General features: G+C 39.5%; 1 protein-coding gene across 1 annotated transcript; it reads right to left on the reverse strand.

Annotated features, from left to right (window-relative positions):
* Window positions 1–1,678: 1,678 nt before the first annotated feature.
* On the reverse strand, window positions 1,679–19,582 carry LOC110103913 (cyclin-T1-3-like). The gene is made up of 6 exons (XM_028697975.1): window positions 19,353–19,582; window positions 7,660–7,741; window positions 3,125–3,259; window positions 2,796–2,971; window positions 2,560–2,711; window positions 1,679–2,469 (listed from the first exon to the last, which is right to left on the reverse strand). The coding sequence occupies exons 1-6, from the start codon at window positions 19,580–19,582 to the stop codon at window positions 1,679–1,681; spliced, it is 1,566 nt and encodes a 521-aa protein (XP_028553808.1).
* Between the last annotated feature and the right edge of the window lie 732 nt (window positions 19,583–20,314).

Raw genomic sequence — 20,314 nt, forward strand, 5'->3', positions numbered from 1 at the left:
CTCAACCCAATTTAGAATCCAGGTCCATGACCTTTCTCGAGTTCAATATTTATATCAATGTCAGAACACATTGTTAATCATAAGTTCAAGCATGTGGGAGATGGCCCATCACTTGCTACTATTTCCCACCGTTATGAGTTGTTTTAGTTTTAGTCTATGTTGCTCATGCATGTTATCACACCTTGGTAATGCTCTATAAATAGAGGCCTTGTGTTGATGTAAGATTTGGGGAAAATTAATGAAGCTTGAGGTATTTTCCTCCCCAATTGCTGTCTCTCTCTCTCCCTCCCTCTCTCTCTCTCTCAAGAACATCTTCCATGATCCTAACACCCACAAATACAAAATTTTTCAACTATCCCATGTTGAGTTAGATACAGTACTTGCAATTGGTTTATTTTTTTAATAATTAGTAAAATTATATGGTTTTCCAAATAGTATTATTTCTGATTGAATGTTTTTCAACACCATTAAGGCATTATAACACTAATATAACACTAGATTATATTATTTTATCTTGAATATCATCTATATTCTAACCTTGCTTTATTTAAAGGTGAATCAAAGTTGGGCTTAATAGACAAGTGATCAAGTTTATTTTCAATTAGAAGTTTTGCGTCTAGGAGAAGGTTTTCTTACTGTTTTATGAAACAATTTTTTAGCTTAAAAATTTTTTGCACTAAAAAACTGCTTTAAAAAATAATAAAAACGAAATCTAAGGCTTCATTTGGGATAACTTTCTTACTACTTCTTAAAGCAGCTTTCTAGTACAAAAATTATAATTTATATAGTAGAAAACTGCTTTAAAAAATAGTAAAAAAATCGTCCCAAACGAAACCTTAGTTGAATAAAATCAAGTTGCTATTGTCAAAACTGACATTTTACAGACATAAGCTAATATGAAGACAAATTAACTAATTATGAATTAGTCAACTCAATTGATATAAAGTAATTTTGAATATGAGACTATTAATATTTGAATTTGAGTTCCTAGCAGAAGTACCAATTTTAACACTAACCAACAGTGCAAAAATTGAATATAAATCATTTAAACAACAGAAACACGACTAGCTGCACACCATCATTTGGTCTAAGAATCTGATCTGTTGAAATTTTAATTGCCCTTAGTATGTATTAATTAACACCTAAAAGCATTTTTTAATACAAAATCTAAACCTTCACAAAGAATATTAAATCTAAGAAGCTTATACATCTTTTGAAAAAACTGTAAAGAAAGAAAACTCATAAAAAAATCATTTACAAACTACTCTGTTTCTCTTCTTTAATCTGTTTTGCCCAAATAAAATGGTCTCCATGCAAGCCAAGAACCATCAGCCCTACCAAGTGATGAGCAATCAAGGCAAGGTGGTCTGTCACAGCCAACCAGGAAAGTGAAAAAATTATCAAAAGATTTTCTCCTGTAAGGCCGAAATAACCCCCCAATCTCTTGGAAAAAAACAGAAATAAGAGAGGACCTATGAGGTATTCTGTACTGTAGAAGATGTTTTGTCTACTCAAAAAACTGCTGAAGCCAACTAAAGTTATAATCAGTTCTTCGGTACTGACTTAGGCTTCGTTTGTGATAATTTTTTTCATGCTTTCTAAAACATAATTAGAAAATTTTATACTGAAAAGCTGTTTTAAGAAGCAGTAGGAAAGCTGACCCAAACGAAACCTTAAATCACCTGACCCGCTTGCGGTCCCTGCCTGAATGGTCTGACCACCTCTTCTCATCTGGCTTTCTCTTCATCCCTCCTGAAAGTTTAACATTATTACTTTGAAACTTCCGAGAAGAATAATTATGCTCATCAATGGAGGTTGGGTTCCCATCTTCTTTGCATTGTCTTCTCCTCATATTCGCCGGCGCTGGTTGCTCCACCCTGTGGAGGGGCTTTGGCCAGATTCGCCTCTTTACCCGTGTCATCTCCTCATCCTCCATATCCAACTCAATTCCATCCTCAACCTGCTTTGCAATAGGATCATTTTTCTTGGCATCATCATTTTGGAGTTTCTGTGCCTTTTCGACTGCAGAAATAACTTCTGCAGCACTTCCCCTATCATGCTTTGAAGAGTTCAGATCTTCTGCTGTGGATGATTCCCGGCGGCCTGAAACTAGCTCAGTCTCTCGATATGAACCATCTTTCCCATTACAATCTGCACTTTGGTCCCTGACACCAACAGTCTTACCATCAGCACTACTACCATGGCCATGACGATGATTCTGAGTATTCAGAAAACCCAAACGTTTACTATCAGGATTAGATTGTTGGATTCTGATGGGCCTCATTGGTGGAGCAGGTTGACCTCGAGAGGCATTATTTACAGATGGTGAACTCTCACTGACAGTTGAAGTTGTTGTTCCCGTAAGATGATGATTAATTCCAGCAAAAGAGCTTCCATTAGTTTCATTACAATGAGATTGTTGGGTTGCTTGATTTTGCTCGTAAAGCTCCAACAATTGATTGCTAACATCTACAAGCAACATGAACATGAAAATTTTTTGGTGCGCAAAAAAAGATCCAATGTTTTCCTGGTCAGAAAAGAATTGATAGAATTATCAACCTTCAAGCTGCCGTGGAGTAACATCAAACACTTGCCACCACGCTTTCTCTCCATCGGAGGGAAGCTTCACCTTTATAAACTTGGAAGCGAGAAACATGGCACCAGCAGCTATGTGCATGGGCTTGAACTGAAGGCACAGTGATGTCCGCAAGCTGTACGGTATTGTTGAATTAGCAAAACAAGGTAAAAGGTTAATAAGATGAAACCAACAAGAGATAGCGAAAGAGGTATGGTACCCATCATTCACAAAATTCCAGGCCACTTTAGCAAGAGAACTTTGTGCTACGTTGAACAATCTAATTGCATCTACAAGGGATCTGTATGGATGGTGGACGTTCAGATCAAAACCAAGAGTCGCAAGAACAAGCCTTTCCCCCAATAAAATGAGCTCCTTTTGTTGCTCATACACTTCCTGAAAATAACCAAGAGAATACGGAGCACAGGAAAAGTAAAAAAAGAGATTTTTCACTAGGAAGCAAAAGGAGAGAGGGTGACAAGCAAAATTAAGTCGTGCAAAGAGTATCACTTCATTTTTATTCTAATTAACAAAAAAACTTGATGGTACCTTATGCTTGATTTCCTGAGCAGCAAAAGGGCCTTTCTTATGAATTATCTCATATGAAACAAGAATAACATCTTTCAGGGGGCGAGGAGTTTCTTCAACCTTGCCAGCAAGGAACATACATACGGTTGCTATTGTCTGCAGCAAATAAGTAAAAATATCAAGCTCTGAAACAAATGAGTATAAATATCAAGCTTACAACAGTTACCGATGTAAAATTTCATTAAAGAACACATTTTGCTAGGCTGGCATAGCCAAACTTCTTTTTCTCAAAATATTAAAATCAAAATTCCATTGATCCAGACTACTGAAAATTTTGAGTTCAGATAAATTCTGGATTAGCGATGGGTTCAGTTCAATACCACTCCAAACCCAAAAGTACAAGCTAAAACCAAACACATAATGCAAAATCATATGACATATCAACTAGATATACATAAATGTCAACTATGACATAATCATGGACTCTACTTCATCCCATACCCAAAAATTATGATCTCTTTCTTTTGGTCCTACCCCTAGGAGGCGATTCATCTTTCCTTTCCTTTTCAAACAGGTCTTCACAAATCAAGACCACTTTAAATAATTCTTCCTATTAAGTGATATGAAGGTTACATATTTTGGAGGTCCCATCTTCCTTGGTGCACCATAGAGTCTTCCATTTGGCAAAACTTTGGGAGGAATTAGCTTGAAATATTGTGACGACAAAGGGTAGCGATGAATGCTACATTAACCAGGCAGTAATGAAAGCTGCATTGGTTATAAATAGGATAGCAACAACAATGGAAGACAAATAATGAAGGCACGACAACATAAAGAAAAAAAAAAATTTAGGGTTGTGGCAAGCTTCAGGGACGGCAATAAAAAATCATATCTCAAGCAGTTCAACACTTGGCACACAAATCTCCTCTTTCCCAAGCCGTCCTATCCCACCTGGACGTAAAAAATGAACTTAGCAACCAAGTTTCCTTTTGGTCGGTTCGGTCCTAGTTCATGCCTGCATAGACTCCTATTCGATCGGCCCAGTATAGGCACACACAAGGCCTCTAATCCCTCTAGTATGATCGCAAGGAGTAAATGTCTCACACTATTGCTTGTCCCAGCCCTAAACCAACATGAGAGTCCCTTGCTCCATCTCCCTTTCAGTGTTGGACGCATGCAAGCAAAGAAGAACTCCCAGGTACGTTCGTTTTTGCCTCTCGATCCCATACAGAGAGTCACGCACATCTCTCTCTCTCTCTCTCTCTCTCTCTCTCTCTCTCTCTCTCTCTTGGACGCATGAATGAAGCAAAAGGACTGAATAGGGATAATAATAAGGCGTCTTGGAACAATAGCACTCAGAATTTCAACAATCAAGGTGATGAGGACATCGACAGACGATATCGACAAGTTTATCGACGAAGGAATCGAAGATCTATGGCTACAATTCAGCGCCTTTTCTTTTGATGCATTTTTTCATGTTATGTTTTATTTAGTTTTGTTATTTTTCGAATTTGCCCCTTTGGGGAAGTTTCTTGTTATTGTAGCCCAGATGGCAATTGCGTACTTTTCTTTTTCATGATTGAGACCTATATATAGTGGTCTAATGTGTTGGAAGAGGATTTGATGAATGATTATATGATATTTTATTTTGTCTTCTTCTTCTTCTTCTTGTGAGTGCACTAGAGAGAAGGGAGAGCCCAACGAGTGGGCAAACGCAACACCCACCAGTCATTGGAAGAGTTTGTGGCTCATGGTTTTCTTATTTGTTTCTTTTCTTTCTCCGTCTTCAACTTCTGGCATTCTTCCACCCCGTCACCACCACCCCGCATCTGAAATACCACCCCTAAGTCCATTCAAACTCCCATTCCAAAGCACCACCCGTCGGCCTAAGCCCTTTACCCCCACCCAACCCGACGCCAAATCCTCCCCATCACCCTTGCCGCCGGCCACCCCATGCTTTCCCACCATTATGGTGATCCCCATCACCTTAATGACTTCCTACATTAACCCCAACAAGAAAAGGAAAGGATTTAATCCCATTTGAAATTCAAATTCTTTCCATATTTGGAATTCCTAATTAGGAAAGTATTTAGCCATGAATTCAATTTAAATTCAAAATAGAATGGATTAAATTAGGAAAGTATTTTATTATTAGCTTTCCTAATTCAAAAACCTTGTTTAGAAACTCCCTAAAACCCCTCCCAAATTCCCTCCCTCTCTCTCAATGCCGCCGGCCACCCCATTGATGGCTTTCCCATCAAATCCCATTAAAGCTTCCAATCCCTCCTTAATTTGAATTCAAATTTCAAATTAAATCCCGCAAAATCTACTTAAAATCTGAAACTAATTTTAAATTTGGATAAAAGCTCTTCCTCTCCCTCCCTAGCCTAACCTAACTCCACCTCATCCAAACCGTCCCCCCTTCTCCACCCTTGGCCGCCCTCTCCACTTGCATCATCTCCCTTGGAAAACCTAAACGCGCATGCTATTTGAAGCTAAGAGAAGGAAACGAGTTCTTTCCTCCCTTCTACCAATGGTGTATGGCCGACCCTGAGGTCGACCACGGATTTGTCTTCGACGAGCAAGGGAGGACGGATATTCTTGGATCCCCGTTCTTTGACGTCTTCTTTGGCAACGACGAAACTGTGGAAGGATACATCGACCGCATCTTCTACCAACTAACAGTATCGATTAAAGAGCACCTTCAACCTGGTCGTTGGATAATCATCGGTCACCCACCGCCGACTACTTCTCCATCAACGAAGGTCCTCGGCGCCGTCTTCCTAGTGGTAATATCTTTCTTCGTATGGTTCGTTTTTCTCCGCTAAAGCCTAAGAGTTATTGAGTGAGAAGGTACTCAAGGTGAACCTCTCGTTGTTAAATGATGGATTATGTTATGTGTACTTCGTATTTATTATTGTCTTGAATTTTGATTGGATTGTTCGGTTAATATCAAACGCTCTTCTTTGGCCTAAGCAAGTTGAAGACCTTGAATTCCTAACTCTTCTTTATTTGCAAGCAATAATTTTCATTAGCAAGTTTTAATCAATTGTTCCTTCTAATTTCGCAAGTAACTCCTAGTGGTATCACATCAAAAGGTCAGTGGTGGAACAATAGGGGAAACGGATTATGTATCATTAGGCTATGATATCATGTTAAATTCAAAGAATTGGACAGGGAAAAATGCTTCTCCTTTATTGGACAAAACTATCCTTATTTATAAATCTATACAAGATATATTAATAAGAAAATAAATAATTACAAAATAATGCATAATCGTACTAATATAATCCTTACTAAATCAGCTACCCAAATTTGAACATGGAGATTGGCAGGATCCAAATGAGCCTCTCATGGATCCACATGCTGGCCATAAAATCAAGAGAGAAGGGACGGCCGGGATGGCTGGGATGGTATTTGACATTTATTAAACTATAAGAATACATGCATACATATGTAGATACATCATACATTCAGATACATTTTTATCCTACTTCAAGCTAGTTGGCCTAATTCAACTTAAGTTCAATTCTATATGGGAAGTTCAATTCTATATGGGCTTGTCTCATGGGAACCCTTGTTGAATGCGTTTTTGGCTCTAATACTAATCCAATTTTCGATCAGTCTATCCTTGATAAAATTTATACCCTATTCTTTTCGACTTTCAGGTAAGTCATATTTCAATGGCGACTTACAATCTCATCCTTACTAACAATATTGACAAGCTTGATGAGCAAATTTTTCCATTTAAATGTCACAACTAATCTAGTACATAATGATATACTTCACACTAGTTCCTCTTTCCAGGAAAAACTAAATTTGAAGCTTGTATCATAGGATTATTATGACCTTGCTGTTTCACTTTTGTCTAGTAGAAGTTCAGCATAAGTATGCATTCAAAAACTTAAAATAACACAATAACAACATAGCATTTACTAAGTTAAAAGAAAGTTAAATATGAATAGAGTAATGGACGAAAAAAAAGAAGTCTTAACATTCTTAAATATGTAAGCCTCACATATTTAAAATTCACAAAATTGTTTGTTATTTCACTTCAAAGCTAGTCTTCAGTTTTGAAGGCCAAGGTACAGCAGCAAAATAAAGTGATCAACCACAAGCGAACATTTCATTTCGAAACTAATATACAAAAATACAAATCAAATGAAGTCAACTAAATTTCACTCAGACCAATAAAGTTAATTTATAAGAAATAAAACTCCAGTTAAACTTTATAATTGTGTAACCATGCGGCAGATCATTTAACATAAATTAAAGGTTAGCAGATTCACAAATGAATCTAAATCTTCAACACTTTTCATGTGTTTAGCTAAATTGATACACATAAGAAGCACAAAAATATGAAGAAGAATGAAGTACTAGTCATTCTTCCATTCTTGGCAGAGGATTAGATTGAAACCATGCAGTAGATCAATTAACAAAAACAAAAGGTTAGTATATACACCAATGCAGCTAAATCTTTTGAACATATCTGTTATGTTTAGTAAAAGCGATGCACATAAGATGAACGAGAAAACGAACAAGAATAAAGTACTAACCATTCTGTCATTTTTGGCATGGGATTGGCGAAGAAAAAAGCGATGACAGAATATTATAGCAGTAGCAATTGTAACTTGCGGTCTGTATAGCAAATAGATTCATTAGTTCAAGAGAAATGTCACGGTGAAAAATGAAATCGTGCAGTAACTACTGAGCATTGTCAAAACTTGTTCTAACTACGATATGGAAATAAATAAATGTCAATGTTGTAAGTATGCTAAATAAGACTATTAGAATAATGCATGTATGCTAAATAATACTTTTAAAATAAGAACATTCACTTGTTCAACTCTATTCATTGTCTGGGCAGGCTTGGATGATCGCGATCAAACTAGCACTGGTACTGAATCTAATGTCTCATCTAGGCTAGCCCTGGACTTCTACTACTAACTGCAAAATCACTTTTACACTGGCAGTAATGAAATGATAGTAAATATAGAGTTTGATTAGCATCTGTGACAGACAGAATCTACACTATTTTTTAGGATTGATATTGTTAAATTCAAAGAATTGGAGAGGGAAAATACTTTATTTTATTGCACAAAATTATTCTTATTATAGATTTATAAAAAGATATCTTAATAAAAAAAAATAAGTAATTATAGAATCATGCATAATTTCCATAATATAATCTTTCCAAAATCATCCAACCAAATATGAAAAGAAATCAACGTGATCCAGGTGAGCTTCCCATGGATTCCCATCTTGGTCGTGGGATCAAGTGTCAAGGGACAACTGAGATTTAACAATGATCAGCGTGATCCGGGTGAGCCTCTAATAGGAAATAAGAAAAACACAGAATTCTACTGCAGAAATCAGCAATCTAGCACACTTCCAAGTAGTTTTTGAAAGAAAAACATAGAAATAATAGAGGGAACTTTTTTTAATTTGATAGTAGATGAAAGAAAATAGCAAGATACAGTTGGATCTTCAATTAGAGAGGAAGATCTTGCTCTCCAGTACGGGAAAACACGGTATTACCGCCGGAGCTTCCGGCGGATTTATATCCGTCGGTAACTACGACATTTTGACTGGCATCCTGTGCGACTGAATTATTACGGCGTTCTTTTCAGCGGCATCAGCGTCGGTATTTTTCCGACGTTCGTGATGCCGGTGTATACGTTGGAATATATAAGCATATCATCTAGAGCGGCGTAATTGACGCCGGAAAACACCGACGTATTTACCGGCGGATTAGACGTTGGACATTTTAAACACAGCAAAATGGTAACGTTGAAAGAGATGCCAGAAATTCTTCCGGCGTTTTATACGCGGAAATTCCGCCGGCGAAAGCCCTATTTCCGAACCCGAGCCCGTTTGGCTTTTCATTTTCTTCCGCGTTTCGTTTTAACTCTCCGCTCTGCTTCGTCTCCCCATCATCGCCCCACCGTAGATTGCCGCTGCCGAGGCTTCCGGATGTCCACGATAGGTCGCCGATGATCACCGCCTCTGTCACCGACGAAAGGACACAGTTTTCGGGAAAATCCACCGTGAGTTTCGATTTTTTTCCTTGATTTTCATAATATAGATTTACAATCGAGTTCCAAGTGTCAATATCTGAGAGAGTTCCCTAAGTTGAAAGAACTCCCTTATGTTTTCTTAGTCATATGTATGGTTCTCATTTTATGCTTTGTTTCGATGATACCTAGTTTTTTGGTCTTAACAGCAATCAATGCTCATTAACCTTTTAGGATTTTGGATCAAAATTTGTCCATATATGATATTAGAACAATAGTTGTGGGACTCATAAGGCATTATGGTAGAGAGAGAGATAGAGAGAGATAGAGAGAGAGAGAGAGAGAATAGGGAGTTGAAACCCAAGATAACTTGAGAGCCTCCCTCATTCACAAAACACTGCTCTAGTTAATGTCCTCACCTAGCTCCTATCATGAACTTGCATTCACGCCTTTCCGGCGGAACATACGTCGGTATGGCGCCGGAAATGACAATACAACGAATTATTCGATTCGTTCCACGTTCGATATACGCCGGTAATTCCAGCGGATGATGCGCCAGTAAGTATTCGTTGCTTTAGTTGCGGCGTCCTTTGTGACGTTTCGTTCGCTGGTATTTCTGGCGTATGTATACGCCACAAATTTCGGCGTATTTAACGCCGGAATAATCTAACGGAAAGCGACGTAATCACGCACATTGTTTCGCCGGTAATATGTTGGAACGTACGCCGGAAAGTGTTCCGGCATATTATTTATGTCGGAAAGTTTTTTCCGACGCGTGCCAAACCAGCGCATGGAATTTCGCCGGAAATTCGACGAAAACTTCATATTTCCGTCATATTTTTCGAGTTATTGGCGGATTCCGTCCGTCGGTAATGACGGGTTTTCCTGTAGTGCTCCCAATCTCTAGCTGGAGACTAGAGCCCAAGCTAAACCTAAAAAAACACCAAATTCTGCAAAACATACGACATAACCTTAACCCTAGAACAGAAAATACTACTTAAAGCCAAAAAATAAACAAATACCTAAACAGCCCCTAGAATTTGAATTTTCCCTCTCAAATCATTTTCAATTAAAGCCCTAAGACCACAATTAAGAGGAATGTGCCCCACATGTTGTTCCCCCGCCACGAAAAGAAATCAACGTGATCCAGGTGAGCCTCACATGGATTCCCATCCTGGTCGTGGGATCAACTGTCAAGGGACAACTGAGATTTAACAATGATTGGCGTGATCCGGGTGAGCCTCTAATAGGAAATAAGAAAAACACAGAATTCTACAGAAATCAGCAATCTGGCACACTTCCAAGTAGTTTTTGAAAGAAAAACATAGAAATAATAGAGGGATTTTTTTTTTTTTTATTTGATAGTAGATGAAAGAAAATAGCAAGATACAGTTAGATCTTCAATTAGAGAGGAAGATCTTGCTCTCCACTACGGGAAAACACAGTATTACCGTCGGAGCTTCCGGCGAATTTATATCGATCCGTAACGACAACGTTTTGACTGGTGTCCTGTGCGACGGAATTAGCGTTCTTTCCGGCGGCATAAGTGTCGGTATTTTTCCGAAGTTCGTGACGCTGGTGTATACAATGAAATATATAAGCATATCATCTAGAGCAGCGTAATTGACACTGGAAAACACCGGCGGATTAGACGCCGGACATTTTAAACACAACGAAATGGTAATGTCGAAAGAGACGCCGGAAATTCTTCTGGCATTTTATACGTCGGAAATTCCACGGGCGAAAGCCCTATTTTCGAACCCGAGCCCGTCTGGCTTTTCATTTCCTTCTGCGTTTTGTTTTAACTCTCCGCTCTGCTTCGTCACCCCACCGTAGATCGCCGTTGCCGAGGCTTCTGGACATCCACGACAGGTCGCCGACGATCACCGCCTCCGTCACCGACGAAATGACACAGTTTTCGGGAAAACCCACCGTGAGTTTCAATTTTTTTCCTTGATTTTCATAATATAGATTTACAATCGAGTTCCAAGTGTCAATATCTGAGAGAGTTCCCTAAGTTGAAAGAACTCCCTTATGTTTTCTTAGTCATATGTATGGTTCTCATTTTATGATTTGTTTCCATGATACCTAGTTTTTTGGTCTTAACAACAATCAATGCTCATTAACCTTTTAGGATTTTGGATCAAAATTTGTCCATATATGATATTAAAACAATAGTTGTGGGACTCATGAGGCATTATCGTAGAGAGAGAGAGATAGAGAGAGAGATATATAGAGAGAGAAAGAGAGAGAGAGAGATAGAGAGAGAAAGAGAGAGAGAGAGAGAATAGGGCCTATTCTAGTGAACTACATACATGAATTGTCTTCTCATCTCATGCTGTAGAGGCTATCTAATCCTACCCAAATAAGCTCCCATTGCAAACTCTTTTCCTCCCTTGAGACTATGGATGCCTTCAACCAGTGCAAACATTCATGCATGTGGATTCCTTTGCATGAGCATTAATTCGAACCTTCAACCAGTGCAAAAAATTTTTTGTTTATGCTACATATTACCTGCGGAACATACGTCGGTATGGCACTGAAAATGAGGATACAACGAATTATTCGATTCGTTCCGGTGTCCGATATACGCCGGTAATTCCAGCGGATGATGCGCGAGTAAGTATACGTTTCTTTAGTTGCGGTGTCCTTTGCGACATTTCGTTCACCGGTATTTCCGGCGTATGTATACACCACAAATTCCGGCGTATTTAACGCCGAAATAATCTAACGGAAAGCGACGTAATCACGCACATTTTTTCGTCGGTAATACGCCGGAAAGTGTTCCGGCGTATCATTTACGTCGGAAAGTTTTTTCCGGCGCGTGCCAAACCGGCGCATGGAATTTTGCCGGAAATTCAACCGTTTGGCCTTACTAAGGCTCTAGGGTTAAGGATTCCGTCCGCCGGTAATGACGGGTTTTCTTGTAGTGCTCACAATCTCTAGCTGGAGACTATAGCCCAAGCAGAACCTAAAAAACACCAAATTATGCAAAACATACGACATAACCTTAACCCTAGAACAGAAAATACTACTTAAAGCCAAAAAAATAACAAATACCTAAACAACCCCTAGAATTTGAATTTTCCCTCTCAAATCAATTTCAATTAAAGCCATAAGACCACAATTAAGAGGAATGAGCCCCACATGTTGTCCCCCCCAGCAATCATCAGGCGGATCTATTTCACCTAGAATAGACCAGAACTGGTCTAGGTGGGATCGGTTCAATCGGCTTCTCTAGAGCCAGTCTAACAATACACCCTCCCAAAGACTCGTCTTGTCCTCAAGGTGAAGTGATGGGAATTAGATCTTCATTCTCTCGTATGGCTTCCAAGTGGTGTCATAATCTGGGAGGTTCTTCCATTTAATCAGCACTTCCTTATCCCTCCCCTCTCTTTGTCACACCCCCTTAAGCTCCAAGGGCTCCAATACTACCTCCAAATCCTTAGTCAGTGTCGTTAGTAACGTCGCACTAGCTACATGCTCCCCTATAGTCCTCCTCAATTGGGATAGATGAAACACTGGATGTGGGGGTAACCTCAGGCGATAAGCCACCGCTCCAATTTTTTCTACTATCTTATACGGGCCAACATATCTGGGAACCAGTTTCTCATTCCTCATGTTAACCATTGTCTTCTGTCTGTAAGGCCGTAGTTTTAAAAATACCTTGTCCCCCACTTGGAACTGAATGTCCTTCCTGTGTCCATCAACCTGCTTCTTCATGATCTGTTGTACCCTCAACAAGTGTTTCTTCAATTCCTCTAACACCCACTGAGGAGATTGATGTGCTCCCCTACCTAAAATGCGCCAAGTGTGTCCCTTTTGTACAACACTTTGAAATGGGTCATCTGAGAAGCTGAGTGGTATGATGTGTTGTACCAATATTCTGCCCATGCTAATCACTTGGCTCACATCCGTGGTGTTTCTGACTCAAAACACCATAAGTCTCCAAGCATCTATTGACTACCTTCGTCTGCCCGTCTATATAAGGGTGGTAGGTGATGCTTATCTTGAGAACTGTATCCTACAACCTCAAGAGTTCCCTTCAAAACTGACTGAGAAACACCTTATCTCGGTCAAAGACTTTCTACTATGGGATCCCATATAATCTAACCACCTCTGATCTGATGAATGTTGCATTTATTGTAACTGCAGTGTAGGGGTGTCGTAAGGGAATGAAATGCGTATATTTACTCATCCTGTCAAACACCACCATAAACACTGTGAATCCCTCAGATCATGGTAGACCATCTATGAAATCCATGGACACCTCCTCCCATACTCTGTCTGTAAGTGCTAAGGGTTGAAGTCACCATACTAGAGCCATAGTCATGTACTTATTTCTCTGGCACACCTCGCACCTCGCCACCATCTCCTCTACATCTTTATGTATCCCTTTCTAGTACAATTCAACTATTAATCTTCTGTATATCTTCTGTACCCCCCGAATGGCCTTCAACCATGCTTCCATTGAACTCCTGTTGTAAGTGGGGAATATGAATAAAGGTTTGTGGCATCACAAATCTCCCTTGGTACAGTAGCCTCTCTTCCTCGAGGGAGTAGCCTAGGTGGCAGCTCCTATCCTTTAATAAACCCCTCCTTATCTTCCTCAGCTCCTCGTTATGCATACTTTCTTTTTTGATAGCCACCTAATCTACCATCAGTGGTAATGAATGGGTCATATCCTGGAGCTCTCCCACACACCTTAATAAGGCATCAACCACCTTATTCTCCAATCCTGGTCTGTACTGGATCTCAAAATCGTATCCCAACAGTTCGGACAACCAACTCTGATACTCCTTAGTCAACCATTCTTTGCTCCATCAAGTGTTTTAATCTCCTCTAGTCTGTCCTGACGATGAAGCGCCAACCCAGCAAGTATGGACGCCACTTTTGAATGGCTAACACAATGGCCATCAATTTCCTCTCATATACTGACTTCAACCTAGCTCTGACTGTCCACATTAAGCTGAACTAGGCTATGAGTTTATGATTCTGCATGAGTACTACCCTAACTCATATCCTGATGCATCAGTTTCCACCACAAAGGTCTGACTAAAATTTGATAGAGCCAAAACTGGCATTATGGTCATGGCCTTTTTAATTCTATCAAAAGCTTGGGTAGCCGCCTCTCCCCACAAGAAACTATCCTTATTTAGTTGTTCTGTCAAGGGTCAGACTATGTTGTTGTACCCTCTCACGAACCTTCTGCAATAACCAACCAAACCTAGGAAGCCCCTCAACTCTCTCAAATTCTTAGGTAGAGGCCACTTCGGTATTGCTTAAATTTTGGTTTGATCGGCTGCCACCCCCTCCTGAGACACCACATGCCCCAAGTAATCCACGCTAGTTTATGCGAAGCTACATTTCTTCAGGTTGGTCCTTAGCTGATGCTCCTATAGAACTTCTAAGATCACCCTCAAATGCTCCAAATGCTCCTTCTTAGTCTAGCTATACACAAGTATGTCATAAAAAAAACTAATACAAACTTCCAGAGGTACTCTTTGAACACCCTGTTCATAAGGGACTGGAAAATAATAAGAGCATTAGTAAGGCCAAACGGCATCACCAAGAACTTGAAGTGTCCCTCCTATATCCTGAAGGCCATCTTCTGAATATCCTCCTCCCTCATCCTAATTTGATGGTAACCCGACTTCAAATCCATCTTGAAAAACACCACTGCTCCATACAACTCATCCAGTAGCTCATCGATCATCATAATAGGTAACTTATTCAACATAGTCTCCTTATCCAAGGCGTTGTAGTCCACATAAAACCTCTAGCTCCCATCCTTCTTCTTGACCATTAAGACTGAGTTAAAAAAAGGGCCACACTCGGCCTGATGATTCCTGCCTCTAACATCTCTCGGATCAGCTTCTCAATCTCATCATTCTAAATATGAGGGTAAGGGTATGGCCGTACACTAATCGATGACACCTCTTCCTTCAAATTGATTGCATGCTCCTGCTCTCTGGGTGGTGGCAAGCCTTGAGGCGGATGAAAAACCTCACTGAACTATTGTATGAGTGACTATACTGAAAGAGGGATTTCTCCCTCTTCCCCCAGTCTGACCCCTTCCAAGCTTTGTAATTCCACAAAAAATCCTCCTCCCACCACCTCATGTATGGTCCTGATCATGAATTTCAGAGATACCCCAAACCTAGAAGCCTTGCATCTCCCTGAATCACCATCTTTCTTCCCTCCACCACCATTTCCATCCTCAATGCTCCCAAATTGACCTTGGTATCTCTTAATGTTTGCAACCACTTCATACCCAGGATGACATCAGTGCTCCCCAACTCCAATGGGAGAAAATCCTCCCTTATCTGAACCCCGTGAATAGTCAGTACTACTCCCCTACAGACACCTCTACCCATCTCCACCTTCCTAGTGCCCATCATTACCCCATAACCCCCAGTGTCCACCAATTTCACCCCCAATTGGTCAACAACCTGATTGAAGAAAAAATTATGGGTAGCCCCACTATTGATCAGTACCACGACCTCTCTGTCTGTCTGATATTTTCCCTTCACTTTCATGGTGTGATTCGGGGTGAACCCCACCACTGAGTTCAAGGAAACCTTTGTCATGTTCAGATATAGCTTCACCTTCTCTATCCCACCTCACTCTCACCTCACTCCTCAACTTCCTCATCATCACAAATGGTGATAACTTAAAGAGTTCGATCCTTACACTTATGCCCCATCATGTACTTCTCATCACACATAAAGTACAATCCCTTTGCCCTCTTCTCCTACAACTTCTTCTCTGTCATTTTCTTGAAGTTCCCCCCAAATCCCCCTCCTCCATGCTTCTCCATTGGGGCCTTACGCAGGCTTCCTGGTGTTGGTCTCTTGGGAGCTAAGAAAGTTGTGGTCATCTTGTACGATCCCCCTGAGCTGCTGAACCTGGCTCCTCCTTCCAGATACTTTTGGTCCTCCATCAACTGTGTCAACTCCATGGCCTCTCCTAAGTTACGTGACCTTTTCACTCTAACATCGCTCAAATCTCGGGCTTGAGCCCCTTCATGAAATTCCCCTCCAGCACAGTCTCGAAAAGTCAATCCAGCCGGCTAGCTAAGTACTCAAATCTGTCATAGCACTTTTCTATAGAAACCTACTGCATCAAGGCGAAGAATTACTCATAGAAGTCCCCTCCAGATTGGTACCATGCCAATGCCTTTCCCTCTGAGCATAAACCGGCTGTGGTCAATTTCTCCTCCTTCGTCAACCCGTTGACGACAAAATACCTTTCTACCCAATAGATCCACCCATGTGCATCACCCCCTTAAAAAATATGTATCTTTAATTTTTAGACCTTCAAATCTCCCTCATTTCTCCTGATTCCTTCATAATTTACCCTTCCCCAAGTTGGTGGTCCTCCCCAAGTGTCCCGATCCTCCCTCACACATTCATACTCAAATCCTTCTTCGAATTCCCCTCTCCTTCCTTCAAAATTAGCACCTTGGCGACAATGATCTCCCTCTCTTGGTTCCCAGTCAGCACCCCTTTGCTCTGCCCCACATATCCACACCTTTTCCCATATCCTACCTCCTCTCTCCTCACTCTGGAAAGGCACCATATGGGGTCTTCTCCCTTCTCTCTCTACGATCTACACCACATTTTCAACCCTACGAATTTCAAAATTCATATTTTTTCCTTCTGGCCCTCTCGCCTTTGATGTCGTCGTTTGGTTGAGGAGATCCAACATCTTCTTCATCATGTCATGTAAGTAAGAGAATTGCTCTTCCATGGAGGAAGTTTTGTTCTCCACCGTTTCTTTGATTTGGTTCATCTCCCCCTCAAGGCGTTCCTCCAATGCATCCACCTTTTTGGCTGCCATTGATACACCGATTTTTGTGAGACTCAAAAATCAATATTTCTTCCCCAAAAAACAGCCACACCAATGGTCCGAACAAGAAAAACTTCAGCAGGAATCCGCCAAAGTCACCCCAAAACTATCTCGAAAAGCGGCCATGATACCAATTTGATAGGAAATAAGAGAAAATTATTTTGCAGAAATCAGCAATCCAACACGCTTCCAAGCAGTTTTTGAAAGAAAAACAGAGAAATAATGGAGGGAAAAACTTTTAATCTGATAGTAAATAAAAGAAAATCGCAAGATATACTTGGATCTTCAATTGGAGAGAAAGATCTAGCTCTCCCAATCTCTAGCCGAAGACTAGATCCCAAGCAAAACCTTAAAAAGTATCAAATTCTGCAAAACATACAACATAACCCTAACCCTAAAATAGAAAATACTATTAAAGCAAAAGCAAACAACAAATCCCTAAACATCCCCTAGAATTTGAATTCTTTCTCTCAAATCCTTCACAATTAAAACCATAACACCACAATTAAGAGGGTTGGGCCCCACATACTGTCCCCCCACCCTCCTCCCTCCCATCAGGCGAATCTATTACACTTGGAAAAGTTCATAACATATCCAAGTGGGACTGATTTATCCTACTCCTCAAGAGCTGATCTAACAGCCTCCACAGATCTTCATCCTGGCCATGACATCAAATATCAAGGTACGACTGAGATTTCACACTCTCCTTTAAGCAGGGGAATATAAATCTGTCATTCTCAGCTTGGTAATCAGTCATAGGAAGGTAAAGTTATCAAATCCTTTGGTCAGAATGTCTGCAAGCTGGTCTTTTGATGATACATGGTAGATACATATAAGAAAACTATCTAATTTCTCCTTCATGAAATATCTACCCACTTCTATGTGCTTGGTCCTGCCATGCTGAACCAAATTGTGAGCTATGTTGATTATTGAATTGTTGTCACAATGCAGCTTCATGGGTCATTCCCATTTGATCCTTGGGTCTTCTAAAATCATCTTGATCCCTATTAGCTCAAATATTCCCAAGGTCATAGCTCTGTACTTTTCTTTTGCACTAGATATTGCCTCCACACTCTATTTCTTGCTCCTCCATATAATAAGATTTTTTCCAAGGAAGGTGCAGTTTCTTGATATAGATCATCTATCTATTGGTGATCCTGCATAATCTGCATCAGTATATGCTTCTAGAGTTATTCCATAGTCTCTTCTGAAGAGAATCCCTTTATCTGGATTCATTTTAAGGGAGTGCAGTATTTTATCTGCAGCTTGCATGAGAGTTTGCTGGATTTTGCATAAACTGGTTGAGCATGCTTACAACAAAGGCTATATCTGGTCTAGTGTGGGAAAGGTAGATCAATTTTGCCACAAGTCGCTGGTAAGATCTCTTATCTACGCTCGGATCTTTTTTAGCTTCCTCCAATTTGAGATTTTGTTCTCCTGGTGTTGGTGCCAGTTTACAAGTTATTTTACATGTTTCTTTAAGAAGATCATTAATGTATTTCTGTTGAGAAATGAAGATTCCTCTACTGGAGTAAGCCACTTCAATTCTAAGGAAATATTTTAATTTATTAAGTTTTTTAATCTCAAATTCCTTGGCATGACATTTCCTTAGAATCACTTTATCTTTTTTATCATTTTCAATCTATATGATATCATACACATAAACTAATAAAACTATGACACCCCTTGAATCTGAGTGTTTGAAGAATAATGTATGGTCCTCTTGGCTTTGTCGATATTTATTGAGTACCATAACTTTTGAAAATCTTTCAAACCAAGCTATAGGCTACTGCTTTAACCTATATAGAGCCTTTTTTAACAGACATATTTTGTCATTTTTAGATTTTTCCTTGAATCCTAGTGGAATCTATATAAATATTTTTTCTTCCAAGTCCCCATATAGAAATGCATTTTTGACATACAACTATTCCATATGCCAGTTATAATTAGCTGCTAGTGAGAGCAAGATCCTCACGGTATTTATCTTGGCCACAGGTTCAAAAATTTCCTAGTAGTCAATGTTGTACGTCTAAGTGTACCCTTTCGCTAACAATCTTGTCTTATACCTTTCTAGTGTACCATCAACTTTATATTCCATAGGGAACAACCATTTGTAGCTGACTAGTCTTTTTTCTACTGGTAGGTCGGCGATCTCCTATGAAAGAAAAGCATGCTTAAGTAAAGGAATCTATGACCTCGAAAGATGATTTGCCACCTCTAGGGGAGTTTTTCAATTGAGCATACGTATAAGATAGTAACCAAAAAGATGAAAATAATGAAGATAATTTCTTATTAAAGATTCCTATATGATATTACTCTAGATGTCAAACAGAAGACAGAATTTAACCCAAACAAGCATCACAAAAATGTAAATAAAATCTTACACTTTAAGTCTCATGCCCAGTTCCCGTAAGAATGTACAATATGATTTCCTAAGATAAGTCTCTTTTTTCAGATCAATACCATCTCTCCTTGATGGAGAGTATTCTTCAATTTCCTTCCTCGTGAAGTACCATCTGGCCCCATAGTCATGAGGTTCCTCAGAACAACCAACTTGTGGTCCATTTTGTCCCACTCCATGATGTGAAGAATCCACTGTTGCGTACCCAGCCATATGAATTCTATATTTCAAGCAAGCTAGAGGATGATGGAATTCTAAATGCAGCCACAACTCCGGTCAAACTTCAACTTCCTACATGGAACAATGAGAGAACTTCAGCTCCCAAATCTTGTGCATTCACGAACAGATTAAAAAATTACTGACTTCAGAGAAGTACAGGTTTGGCACTGACATAACTTCATAATCAAACGCATTCAATTAACAAAAAATTAATGATGAAAAATTATCAATACAACCAGGAATGATAAAAAAGCTATAATCATTAGCTCAAGAAGATAGGAGCCTGAAATAAAGCAATAATCAGTAGCTCAAGAATGCTTTGGGAAATATGACTAAGCAACATACAGGAAACAGCAAGTGACTACTATTCACGAATAAATACCTCAAATGAATATTTCTAAGATTACAATAGGAAGAATCAATCACCAAAAGGAATAGCGTAAATAAAAAATGCCTTGCATATGTTGTTTGTGTGCAGAATAGCATAGCAAAGATTGAGAAAGGAACACATAACCATTAATGCACAAACACAATAAGCCTTTATATCTTGCAAGCACAAAGAAACAGGATAATTTTGGCCACAAAAGTAAAGTGAGATTTCACTTCAAATGCTTTGAATGAAATTAGCATATTTGAGTCAGATCAAAAATAAAACTTCATTGCACAAAGAACGAAGTATTAACATCGTTGTGAAATGTGAACATAATTTGAAAAGAAAAAAACCTT

Source organism: Dendrobium catenatum, unplaced genomic scaffold (genome assembly GCF_001605985.2).
Source record: "Dendrobium catenatum unplaced genomic scaffold, ASM160598v2 fragScaff_scaffold_121, whole genome shotgun sequence".
Taxonomy (NCBI): domain Eukaryota; kingdom Viridiplantae; phylum Streptophyta; class Magnoliopsida; order Asparagales; family Orchidaceae; genus Dendrobium; species Dendrobium catenatum.